Below are 13,295 nucleotides of genomic sequence, written 5' to 3'. Positions count from 1 at the left end.
TCACTGTATTGCCATAAATGTTGAAATATAAATGTAAATACAGCAAATTACAATCATGTAAATAAGTTGTTTTTTTTTTTTTTTCAAATCCTGAAATGAAAGAAATGTCTAAAATCTAATCTTGACCCACAGTGTTGATTTGCTGGTCAAAGCTCTTTCACTAACACCAGTACTCTACCCATACCTTGCTCAAACATATTTCGCCAGTACTCTAAAGTTATTTAATAAACTATTTACAGATTTAGACCAAAAAGAATGAACTGCCTTAACAAGATCAGATTATGGTTTAGTGACATCCTCGGACGTGTATTCAGACCCTTTGGAGGTCCCCCACCCACCACCCGGTTCTAGGGCACACATCCTCTACCTTTCACAGATAAACCACAGCACTATCTGCACTAACGTTGAAAAGGCGTACACTCACTACTCATTTTCTACTGTCTGACTTTCTCCGGGGATTGTTTACCAAAAAGTCCTTTTATATTCTGGTCAAAATTTATATTGAACTTTCTACTGTTTCAACTGAGACAGCTAGATTCCTGAGATGGTCCGAGATGGTCTTCCTGTAGAAATTCAGATTCCTAATAAAATGAATGAAATTTTCTGTTTCAAAATAGTTTTTTTTTTGTATTGTGGTCATGTTTATGTTAAAATTGAGATGGAAAAAAAGAAGCTAAAATTCATATCCAGATATCTGTGTAAAGCAGAGAGAAGCATTATAACTCATTTCTATGGCTAATTTGGATAAGGGCTACATAATTATTTGGACTAATCCTAAGTTTCTGTTAAAACGTATACTAAATCCCTGATCAGTTATAGTGTTATTTAGAGAGGTCTTAATATTTAGCCGAACAAACATATTACCTCTATATAGAGGAACCTGAGTGATGCCTTAAGGCAGCCAGAAGGTTAAAATAGGGCCAGGCCCAGGCCCAGATTGTCACCCTCGGCCTGTTTTAAAACTACAAGAAATAAAAGCAGCAGCTTGAGTTGTACGGTTATCTACCCTCCCTTAAAGGTAAGATTTGACCTCCAAATATGATTAAAACCTGCACTGTTGTCAGGCTTGACTTCAAAATCCAAATGAAGGGGAAAAAAAGTTAGTTGTTCCAAAATAAAGTATATTGACATGACAACATCTGATCATAAATCAAGCAAAATGAAGCCTTTTAAAAACCTGCTACTGACAGATATAAAGGTTTTTCCTAGAGCAGACCTCCATTCACTCTAGCTTAGGTTGTGTTTCACCATCAGAAGCTTGCTGAACAGAAAAGGAACTCGTTGGAATCCAAGAAAGGCAGAATGAAGAACACGAGCATTCAAGACTGCCAAAATACACTTGGATGATCTTCAAGTAGCACAATCGGGTTTATTTATAAAGACTGGGTCAACTAATGTTCAGTGTCAAAAAATATGAAATATGATCTTGTTTCAGTTGTAAGTCTCTTTTGAATAAAACAAAAGAGTAAATGAAGTAAAGGTAAATCATCCACTTGGCTTGTGGTCATTAACAGCAATCAGAGTACAGCATACAAGTACAGTATAGGTTTAGGAGATGGACTGCTCCGTAGGACCAGCCTCGGTTTTCGTCTCTGAAGTGGGACTTGGGTCACATACAACACACGGAGACTCAGTGTAATCTGGCTCAAAAGCATCCTTCAGGTCTTTGGAGATATAAACCCAGCTCTGAGGAGGAAGATTCAGGGAAAAAAAAAAAAAAAGCATGAGCGGTGATTTAGTTAAACGGTTAAATTATTTTAAGAATCAATACGTCTTTACCTCAACATTGCCGTTATGTTTCTTGAATAAATCCTGCAGACTCTTGCTTGGGTCAGGTACCACAGGAACGAAAACAACTCTAATCCTTCAAGTAACAAAGGCAAGCCTTAACAACTTAATAAAACAGCCAAAACACTTGTAATGATTTGTACAAATCTGTGTATCTGCGTTACCGTTCACTATAATACAACATTGTAGAAAGGATGATGAGGACAACGATTCCCAGAAATGAGCCCAGGACATGCCAGTACACCGGAGTCTGTGTTGTAGTCGATACAACTACAGAAAATAAGAAAGTGTGTGTACTAGATGAAGGTGAAAAATGACACTCTTTGTTAGTGCTGATGTAGTGAACACCTCCACACTCCAGTACCTTGGTTGTCGTTCCATTGTACTGGATCGCTCCAATCACTCCAAAATTCAGAACCACCGCAGGAATCTGTCAATCTGCTTCTGACTTGGAACGTATAGTCGACTCCACTGGAGAGAGGAGACACGTGGTCTAAAGAGGAACTCTGTATGGAACAGAAAAATTCCGATTTATTCAATTATGAAATAGGAGGCATAAAAATGGCAAGAAGAACATCAATCTACCGCATATCCTACACAGAGTCATAGGAAGCCTGGAGCCTGAGAGGGGATATAAGGCACAAGATGGGACACACACACACACACACAGGACAATTTAGAGATGCCAATCGTGGACTGGGTGAGGAAACTGGAGTATCTCAGGAAACCCATAAAGCACAGGTAGAAGATACAAACTCTAAATACACAGGAAAGAGGCAGGAATTGAACCCCCAACCCCTGAGGTGTGAGGAAAACATTCTGACCACTAAGTCACCCTACCCCCTAAAGGGAAACATGAGATTTCATTTGGGCTCCATCTTTAAGGGTACACAGTTCCCTATTGAGTCGCACATAGACTCTCTCTCTCTTGCACACAAACAAACTTCACACAATCAAACCCTGGGTCATGGAGCTGCACAAACAGCACACACTAAATGCAGCAGTTGAGTTATAGATAAACTACAGATTACAGTACTGATACTGATCCATTTTCATTATACATTATATCCATTAAAACCTTTTGCATTTATACTGCTCTCGAAGTAACAAGTCGAGGCACAGATATTCAGGCTCATGAACCAGAATTGAGTCCAGCAGTGGACTTGACAGCTCGATGAAGTTCACTGACACCAACAGAGCCTGTTCTCTGTTACAATAACACTACAGGCACAGATCTGACATCAACGTGCTAAGCCAGGCTGCTCACCTTCCAAGGACCGGAGGCTTTCCGATAGCGTACTGTATAGTCCAGGCAATTCTGCTTGATATTGGTACTCCATGTCCAGCGCACACAGACCTCTCCTTCTCTACTAGTCGAGTTCACAGAGAGGTTATAGGGAGGGTTGAGCTTCACTGGACATAGAAACAACACAGAATCCATGAGCAATCTCTGCAGTGTTGAACTGGTAATAATATATTTGCTTTTATTGAACGCTGTTGTTGATGCATTTAGAGCATGTTATCTCAGAGCTTTAACTTCTTACGCTTCTACTTAGGAGGTTGAAATCCACAGACCCCCCTTTAGTTGCAAAAAAAATGTATCTATGAACATAATTTAAGTGATCACAGTGGGATTACTATATCAAATTAAACAATAGTGTTTTTGACCATATAGTCTTTTCCCCTAAACCTTTCAGTCAAAGAAAACTTCTTTATTAAATGTGTCATTACACCTGAGTTACATTACAAGGTCTGGATTAATCACAAGACCAATTATGTATAATTATAATTATGAGAGTGAAGTAACTCTGATAATGTTAGGTTGTGATTTTCACCACTGTAACAAAATAAATAAAGGACTTGCAGAGCCACAGGGTTATGCTTCACGGGCTCTTGGCATGACAAACACAGAAGATTTGGAGTGTTTCAAAACAGCGAATTCTTTTCTTAATCCAAATCAAATAAATATTTTAGCATGTTTGTAAGTTGTTGGTATTAACTGGTACTAATTCGAACTGGGTCTGACACATCACTGGAAATTCAGATCTAAACGTATTCAAATCTTTCCTCATGCACGGGGATTTTACAGAAAGTTACAGCTTATCGCAGAGGACGTTCCCTCTTACCTCTTTGTTTTAGATCGGCGTAATTTTTACAAACTGACTGATTTCCTCCAACAGAGAGCACTGTATTGAAAGGTCCAAATCTCTGTGTTGGATTATCAAGAGGGATCCTGCAGCCTACGCGCTGACCGTGCTCCCAGAGGTACTCCGGACACTCCCGAAAGGAATTATACAAAAATCTGATTTGGAAAAAATGTGTGTTAATAAAATGACACGTGTATGTGCTAACTGTAAATAACATGAATAAATAAATGCTGGAGTGGAAACATACACACTGCTGAAGCTGTAGTTTGTCTGCTGCATCTGGAATTTTCTCCAGCTGCATTCAACGTACTCCAGATTGATGATCAAACAGCTGATGTTGACTTCATGATCCGTACTGATACATCTCACATCTGCACCTGGAATAGAAGACATGACCTTGAGGAGTACACAGTGGCACCTCCATGAGAAATGTTCGTATTTATTCATTTAGTCAAGTCTTTTAGCCTGACAGTAAAGAAGCAAAAGACTAAAATGCCATCTATCACCTGGAAAAAAAGTCAAAGTATTTGTAGAAAAAAAACAACACAAGAGCAACAACTAAACATGAACGTTGGAGCAAGTGCTTATATTCCACTAGCCATGTGGAAAACAATGCAGCATGCTGATACTGGAAAATAATCAACAACAGGTTTGTGTGATGCTGCCAGAAGCAAAGCCCTAGTCATTGATCACAACCAACAATAACAGCGTTTCCATGACTTATTGCTTTTAGACCACAGTAACTTGCTACTGATTTGCTTGCTGATGAAGAAAATGTTATTGTTGCAATTTGTGGAAACAAGTTAGATCTGGATTCATCGCCTACGCTCTAAAAAAAAGGTCACTAGCTCACCAGTTTCTATATTTTAACCTTTTCATGTCACCATAAAGCTCTCCATTCTAAATACTTTACCAGGGTCGGAAAACTTACAGCTAACTCAATACAGCGTATTTGAATACAAATATATCCAAGAAAATGTTACATAAAATACTTCAGACTCTTTTTAAAGGCACTTAATCAGCATATGTCTTAATGTCACAAGTGACACATGGGGAATCCCCATAAACTTTCCAAGACTTTCACTGAATTTAAACTACCACACTAAAGAAAATACTCTTAGGATTTTGATATATACTGAGGTTTTAAATTGCACATTCACATTCAAGACATTCACAAATTACCTCTCATTCTATCCAGCATTTGAACCAATTAAGGTCCATACTGATTTTTGTTGACTGGCTGTAATTATTAGAAACATAATTAACGTTAAAGAGTAGTTTATTTCTACTTACTAGGTGAGAAGTGAGAGCTAGACCAGCACACCTGAAAAAAGAGTAAAAGGCATCCTGGTAAAATGACAGCCGCTGGTAAATAAGTCATAGTAATGCTCAAGAGCGAGAGCTGTGCGTCAGATAGCGCTTACAAAACACAGGATGTAGGTTAGGACATGCTTCCTCTTTTTAAAACTTCCTCCCATGCTTACTGCCTACGTCAGATTTATGTCATCGAGTCAGAGGAAGACACATGTGTGGAACGGTCTTCGTAGAGAAATACTTTATTAATCATTTAGAAAAGAAATATGCATAATATTGTGCATTTGCTATTGTACAGCGGTGCTACTGAAAGCAATTTCTGTAATATAAAGTAACAATGTGAACACCACTATTTATCTCTGACTGGTTTGTTATGACATAAGCAGTGGTTTTCTCAGTCTTTGACAGTCTGCTATTCTCCAAAATGTTGGTATGTTGTGTAGTTTCTCTCAGTGCAAAACATCCAGCAATGCTCAAACAAATCCAACTGCTTTGTCCATGAACTGGGCAAAGTTTTCAGGCTGACCTCGCTGGAATGGCAGCAGTGTGGACAGGTCCATGTTACGCAGAGTCTCTGCCAGAGTGCTAGAATGACAAAGAAACCAAGAGAGAGAGTTTAAAACCTGCTGACTGCATAACATGCAAAAATAATATATTATGATACAGTAATCCCCCGTTATATCGCGGTTCATATATCGCGGTATCTGCAAACCTTATAGTGAATTGTTTTTATGTTGAAATAACGTAATTTATTAATAAAAAATATAATCATTAATTACAAAATATAAACATTAATTGAAAATGAAGTGAAATGTGCGGTGCGGGGATGCTGAAAATCAAAATACAGCACAGCTGGAGGAACGAGTGTGTTTTCTGTGTGTGTTTAGAGTGTGGGAGGGTCATTTACGGCTTAAACAATAAAAAAAAAAGCATTTGGGAGTGGCGTCCGTGTATCGCGGATTTTCGTTTATCGCGGGTGGTTTTGGAACGTAACCCCTGCGATAAACGGGGGATTACTGTATTGTATTAAAAGTTATCGATTCCTAAAATATTACTTGCATAAGTGCAAAAAATGTATGTTTTAAAAACCTTTAATGCCACATTAAGGTTTAGTTTTGTAGCAGATCCTGCAAGTACTGTAAGTTGTAGGTCTCCATGGATCAGACTTGTTTGTCCAGCACATAGACACAGATGTTCGATCAGATTGAGATCTAGGGACTTAGGAGGCCAAATCACCACCATCAACTTTTTGGCATATTCCTCTAACCATTCCTGAACAATTTTTTACAGTGTAGCAAGCAGCATTAGCCTGTTGAAAGAAGCCACTGCAATTAGGGAACACTGCAACAGTGTTTAGGTAGATGGTACATGTCAAAGTAACAGCCACAGGAATGCGAGAACCCAAGGTTTCCCAGCAGAACATTGCCCAGAGCATCACACTGCCTCCACTGGTTTGCCTTTTGGTAGGTACTTTGTTAGGTGCTTGTGTAAACAGTCCAGGCTGGTGGAGGTGGTGTAATGGTGTAGCCATGTGTAATGGCTACCTCCAGCATGATAAGGCACCATGTTACAAAGAAATAGTCAACACAATCTGGTTTGTGAACAAGACAATTAGTTCTGTGGTCTTCCCAGCCACGGGATCTGTGTCCAGTAGACCACCTTTGAGATGTGGTAGAACAGGAGATTCACAGCGTGAAAGTCCTCTTGAGAAATCTGCATGAATTGCGTGATGCAGTGACAGTCAACTTGGAGCAGAATCTCAAAGAAAATTTTCCAACATCTTGTTGAATCATTGTCATGAAGATTTTTGACTGTTTTGAGGGCAAAGTGTTCCTAATAAAGTGCTGGGTGAGTGTAGTAGGGTGTATGGAGCTGGTACGAGTATACCTGGCACAGCAGTTTTTATTAGTAACTTTATTAGACATAATTACCATTAATGGTTGATCTTGTAGGTGTACAGTTGGCTCCCTTTTTCATGCCATAATGTGTTAATCAATCTCTCTCTTTTTTATCATCAGTTTCAAAGAACAGCTACAGGCTAGACTTAATAATGACAAATAAATATAGATACAAGGTAAGTGTATGCAGTAGATGGGTGAAAGAGCATTAGTGTGTGTGTGTGTGTGTGTGTGTAGATAAAACCACATAATCTATACCTGCAGGTGCAGTAGAGGAGATGGCCATCAGCCTGCAGTTGCTTGGCCAGTTCCAGTTGATGGTTGTCCATTAATTTATCATTAATCACGACAAGAAGAGGCTTCCCAGTGCCCAAAACCTCCAGACAACTTCCAGCTCCTAAAAATACAAAATAAACAGTTAAAACTACTACCGAATAGACCAGATGGAAACTTAATGGAAATTCTAAAATGCTGATCGTATAAGACAAAGTGTAATGTGGCTATAAAAAAAAACCCCCAAAGTTTAATGTGGTTATTAATGCACGAAAACCTAGATCACAAAACAAATCACCAGGATCATTTTTGAAAAGAAACACAAGCCATCTGGATCCTGTGCAAATCACCTAGAAGACCAACCGCTCGCTGGATGATTCAGTCAGCATGGGCCTCCACTACATCCTTGACCTTGTGGAAAATACTGGTGTCTATGCCAGGATCCTTTTTGTGGATATCAGCTCACCTTTCAATAATCTCATTCCTAAATGACTGCATGCGAGGCTGGATGTCCCCACCTGAAACCTTGTCAGTGGATGACTAAACACCAGACAGACAGGATGGTGTGTATGCTCTTCATTAATATCTTTATTTTTGTGCACCACTCAGTCAAACTAATAAGGCTTGCAGATGAAACCATGATAGCGGGGTTCAAAGGACAAGGACGAGTCTATGCGCCACGTTAACACAGCACAGTTTGCAGCCTCAGAGTAATAACCTGTAGCTGAGCTTTCTGAACTTTCTGAGGCAGCTGAGGAAGCTCGGTGTATCTCAGCCAATAATGGATCGGTTTTACTGAGACATCGAAAGAAGTCTTACACTGCTGCTAAGTCAAAGAAACTATTACGAGTAATCTCTACTGCTTAGAAGATCATCATAACCCCGTTCACACCCATCAAAGGTTTGATCACTGCTGAAGCAAGGACAATGGGGTCAGAAAACTGTAAAGGACCCCCACCAATATAGGCAACCTCCTGTTTCTAAGCTACCATCAATCATGTGCTATTGAAGCATATGCACTCATCACCACAACAGCCTCTTTCCATGAGCTTTCAATCTCACTTACCAAGATCAGTGACGTTTTTTCTGGGTTCTGAACTCAAGCTGTTCAGTCAATCACCTAGAACTTATTAATGTGCTTAGACACATTACATCTGGACTGCAATCACTTGTCAAATAGTGACGTCCTGTAGACTACATCAACACAATGCACCTAGTATGATTACACTTCATTTACAATCCGTTCTTTGGTTCTTCTAAGTTACTGTTTTAACACATTAAGTCATGTTAAAGTATTTATTAGAATTGTTTATAATTTAGTAAACTAACAGGAAAGTTGTTATCTTATGAAAATACATGCTCTAATAATTATATGAGCTTAGAAAATAAATAGGGTACATTTCTTTCTTTGTTGTGGTGGTACCCTCACCATCCAGATTAATAGGAACACCTGCTCATGTATGAAGTTACGCAATCAGCCACGGATGCAGCAGCAGCACAATGCAACTGTCAGAACAACAGATTTGGAAGAAAATGTGATCTCTGTGACCAAATTGTGCCAGATGGGCTGCTTTCAGTATTTCAGAAACTGATGATCATCTGGGATTTTCACACAACAGCCTCTACAGTTTACACAGAATGATGTGACAACAACAACAACAACAACAACATCCTGTGAGCAGAGGGTCTGCAGGCTGAAACACCTTCTTAAGAAATCAGTGGAGAATATACTGACTGGTCTGAGCTAACAGGAAGTTAAAAGTAACTTAAATAATTACTCTTTAAAAACTTTAATGAAGTGGAGGTTATTATAACAGCAAAGTGAGGATTAAATCTGGAATAAGATTATCAAAAACGGTACATGAATGTAGTAGTGCGGTGTCCGTAAACTTTTGATCACATAGTGTACTTACAGTAGTAAAGGCACAAAAAGGTGTATGTCTGAGTGTATCACCCCTGTGACAATGAAAGTACAGTCTGAGGAGAATTCAGGTGAAAAAATTCCATGTCTCCAATAAATAGGCAATATACACCTATCAGGCATAACATTATGACCACCTGCATAATATTGTGTTGGTTCCCTTTTTGCTGTCAAAACAGCCCTGACATGTCGAGGCATGAACTCCACTAGATCCCTGAAGGTGTGCTGTGGTATCTGGCACCAAGATGTTAGCAGCACATCCTTGAAGTCCTGTAAGTTGCAAGGTGGGGCCTCCATGGATTGGACGTTTGTCCAGCACATCCCACAGATGCTCGATTGGATTGAGATCTGTGGAATTTGGAGGCCAATTCAACGCCTCAAACTCGTTGCTGTGCTCATCAAACCATTCCTGAACCATTTTTGCTTTGTGGCAAAATTTTATGGAATACTGTTTCCATGAAAGAGTGTACATGGTCCGCAAGAATGCTTAGGTAGGTGGTGCATGTCAAAGTAACATCCACATGGATGGCAGGACCCAAGGATTCCAAGCAGAACATTGCCCAAAGCATGACACTGCCTCCGCCAGCTTGCCTTCTTCCCATAGTGCATCCTGGTATCATGTGTTCACCAGGTAAGCGACACACACACACCTGGCCATCCAAGTGATGTAAAAGAAAACATGATTCATCAGGCCAGGCCCCCTTTTTCCATTGCGCCATGGTCCAGACCTGATGCTCACTTGCCCATTGTTGCTGCTTTCAGCAGTGCGCAGGGGTCAGCATGGGCACCCTGACTGGCCTGCAGCTATGCAGCCCCATACTCAAAAAAATGTGATGCACTGTGTATTCTGACACCTTTCTATCAGAACTATCAGAACTTCTTCAGCAATTTGAGCAACAGTAGCTCGTCTGTTGGATCGGACCACACGGGCCAGCCTTCACTCCCCACGTGCATCAATGAGCCTTGGCCGCCCATGACCCTGTCACCGGTCCACCATTGTTCCTTCCTTGGACCACTTTTAATAGATACTGTCCACTGCAGACCGGGAACATCCCACAAGAGCTGCAGTTTTGGAGATGCTCTGATCCAGTGGTCTAGCCATCACAATTTGGCCCTTTGTCAAACTCACTCAAATCCTCACACTTGCCCATTTTTCCTGCTTCTAACACATCAACTTTGAGGACAAAATCTTTACTTGCTGCCAAATATATCCCACCCACTAACAGGTGCCATGATGCTCCTAGTGGGTAGGATATAATCAGTGTTATTTACTGGCAGTAAATATTATCTGGCAGTGCTCATAATGTTATGCCTGATGCCTGGTGTATCATTGTATACATGTAAATAATGAGCTTAAAGTTTGAACAGTTTATGTTTGAAGGGATTTTTTTTATTGCATTAAGCCACGTTATATGCTTTTGTCTGCGTTAAAAGAATTGTAGAAAATCCTACTTAAATCATGAATCAACATAAACCTGATATTCTTTGCGTTTACAGTGTTTTATTCAGCTTCTTACCAGCATGACTAATAACTACATCTGCGCTCTGAATGTTTTCAGCGATGGACTCTTTAAAGCGAAAAACCTCGAGTCTCAGTCCAGGACAGCTGTGTGCATCTGGAATATTGGAGCCACGACCAACCTGAAGCACCAGGTCCGTGTATCCTCGCTGTATTAACGCCTGGGATTAGAAATGAGAAAAGAAAAGAAAAGAAATTGCATGAAGTGAAATTTGCTTGGCTAGCTAACATGAACATTTAAATGGCATGCAAAAGCTAAGTAGCTCGGGCTAACGTTACTGTATTCAGCTAGCAGTAGCTAGTCATATCATTGCCTTTAATGTGCTACCTGAGTACATTTTAATATACGTTCGACTTTGACTACCTGTATAACTTCATCTGAAGTCAGACTGACTATCAAGTCGTCAAAGCAAGTTGTTCCAACTGTCACAAATACGGTTTTCATTGTACCAGTGATGTGACTGTTTACATAGTGAAGAGGCACACAGTGACCGTCACTACACGAGCCGTTCCGGTTTGTTCTGCGCATGCGCGAAATTGCTACCAACAATATAACATTACATTATTAGTAGTATTATAACAACACTATATAGCGAAAACTGCCATAAATCGTTTCGTCATAATTTTTATTTTCAATATTTGGATATATTTTTTTTTCAATATTTAGGCACAGAACAAGTTTACAAAACAAGTACATTGTAGTATTTATAGAATAGTTTCGTCATACTTTAGACGAGAAGTTAGACGCATTCTCGCACATGCGCAGTACAAACGGTGTTCCGGTACGGATCGAGTAGTGACAGTGACCACAGTAAACATGGCGGCGCTGCTGACCGTCTTCTTCACAATAGTAGTCGTTTTGGACGCAAGGTGAATGTATTTTAACGTTTACTAATCAAACATAATTAGTTTAGTCATGTTTATTTTTTTCGAAATAATTTTACTGCCATGACCTATAGGTAAAATGAAACAACTGCTGAACTGGAAACCTAAATAAGCAGGATTTCTGCTGGTAAAATGCTAACTAGTGGCCTACAGACTAATACAATACTGCCACCTGAAGGAGTGGAGAATAAAATCAAGCTAAATATACAGTTTATAACACTATAAAATACACACATAGCATTAACATTTTAAAATAATGTCTTACCAGAATTTTAAAAACAGCGTCGTGTATATTTTGTGAAGTGACAATCCAAATAAACTGTATGGGTTTATACAGTGGAGAGAGAGAAAAAAATCTACATATCCTTGTTAAAATTGCAGGTTTTTGTGATTAAAAAAAGAAAGAAATCAAGATAAGACATGTCAATTTTTTCCCCCACCTTTTACTGAAATATAACAGCCAACAAAACTCAAATGAATCATATAAAGGGTTTATAAAAACGTATAATAAATAAATGCCCTATAGCTTCTAGTTTGTGTGTAAAATTATGCTTCTTCTTCCTTATTACTTATTTATTTACTAAGCACCAGCACACTAAGACAAATTCCTTGTATATGTAAATCCTACAGTACTTGGCAATAAAAGTGATTCTGATTCTGATGTATGTATGTATGAATGAATGAATGAATGAATGAATGAATGAATGAATGAATGACTAACTAACTAACTAACTAACTAACTAACTATCCTGGTATAAGTATGTACTTTGTTAAGTCATCTCTTGCTTGTAATACAGCACTCAGTCTTTTTGGGAAAGACTCTGTTCTGTTCTAGCAAATTTATTTCACTCTTCTTTGCAAAATGCTCCAGTTCTATCAAATCGTGAGGGAATCTCTTTTATACAGCCCTCTTCAAGTCATTCCACAGGTTATTGATAGGATTTAGATCTGATTTGTGCTTTGGGTTGTTAGATTTAAAATATCCACTGTCTTGTCAAGCACCCCAGTCCCAGAAGCAGCCCTACAGCATGAGGCTCTACAAAACATCTTGGCAAGATTTCCTGGGCCTGGATGTATTTTTATACCCTACCCTATAGCCCAGAGTCAGACATGCAGAATATAAGAAGCATGTATAGTGCATGACCAGAGCTTGAGAGACGTTCCTGCAGCTCTGATAACATTCCTGTAGGTCTCCTTGCAGCCTCCTTGATAACATTTCTTTTTTTGGAGGGAATTCTGCCCATTGTAATGTCACTGTGTTGCTCCATTCCCTCGCCTTGATGAAGGCTCTCACTATGTTCAGTGGTACGTCTATTGCTTTGGAAATTTTTGTACCACTCTCCTGATTGAAACCTTTCGACAGTAACATCCTGTCCATGGCTCCAGCAGTCAGAAGAAACTTATTTGGGGTTAATAAGAATCACTTCATTTTGATGACTGGTGCATGCTAAATACTTTTGAACACGAGGCTGATTGTGATTGGTTTATTCTAAGCAGTCACATTTTCCATTACAAAAGGGTGTGCTGTCAGGTTACGGAAAGTTTTTTTT

The 13,295-nt window shown here is 39.3% G+C and overlaps 1 protein-coding gene across 5 annotated transcripts; it reads right to left on the bottom strand.

Annotated features, from left to right (window-relative positions):
- Positions 1-66: 66 nt before the first annotated feature.
- zgc:92907 (uncharacterized protein LOC436733 homolog) lies at positions 67-11,384 on the bottom strand. 5 transcript variants are annotated; one of them, XM_058397774.1, is made up of 11 exons: positions 10,859-10,999; positions 7,406-7,544; positions 5,776-5,834; positions 5,229-5,259; positions 4,183-4,312; positions 3,915-4,090; positions 3,056-3,201; positions 2,153-2,294; positions 1,953-2,058; positions 1,780-1,864; positions 67-1,686 (listed from the first exon to the last, which is right to left on the bottom strand). In XM_058397774.1, the coding sequence occupies exons 2-11, from the start codon at positions 7,431-7,433 to the stop codon at positions 1,549-1,551; spliced, it is 1,041 nt and encodes a 346-aa protein (XP_058253757.1). In that variant the 5' UTR covers positions 7,434-7,544; positions 10,859-10,999; the 3' UTR covers positions 67-1,548. The 5 variants fall into 5 exon arrangements, with proteins under 5 accessions (XP_058253757.1, XP_058253759.1, XP_058253758.1 ...); XM_058397776.1 differs by lacking the exons at positions 5,776-5,834; positions 7,406-7,544; positions 10,859-10,999 and adding an exon at positions 5,360-5,720; XM_058397775.1 differs by lacking the exons at positions 5,776-5,834; positions 7,406-7,544; positions 10,859-10,999 and having other exon boundaries at positions 5,229-5,720.
- Positions 11,385-13,295: the final 1,911 nt, after the last annotated feature.

Source organism: Hemibagrus wyckioides, linkage group LG08 (genome assembly GCF_019097595.1).
Source record: "Hemibagrus wyckioides isolate EC202008001 linkage group LG08, SWU_Hwy_1.0, whole genome shotgun sequence".
Taxonomy (NCBI): domain Eukaryota; kingdom Metazoa; phylum Chordata; class Actinopteri; order Siluriformes; family Bagridae; genus Hemibagrus; species Hemibagrus wyckioides.
Note: the sequence above shows the minus strand (reverse complement) of the source record. Positions and strands in the feature narration are given on the sequence as shown.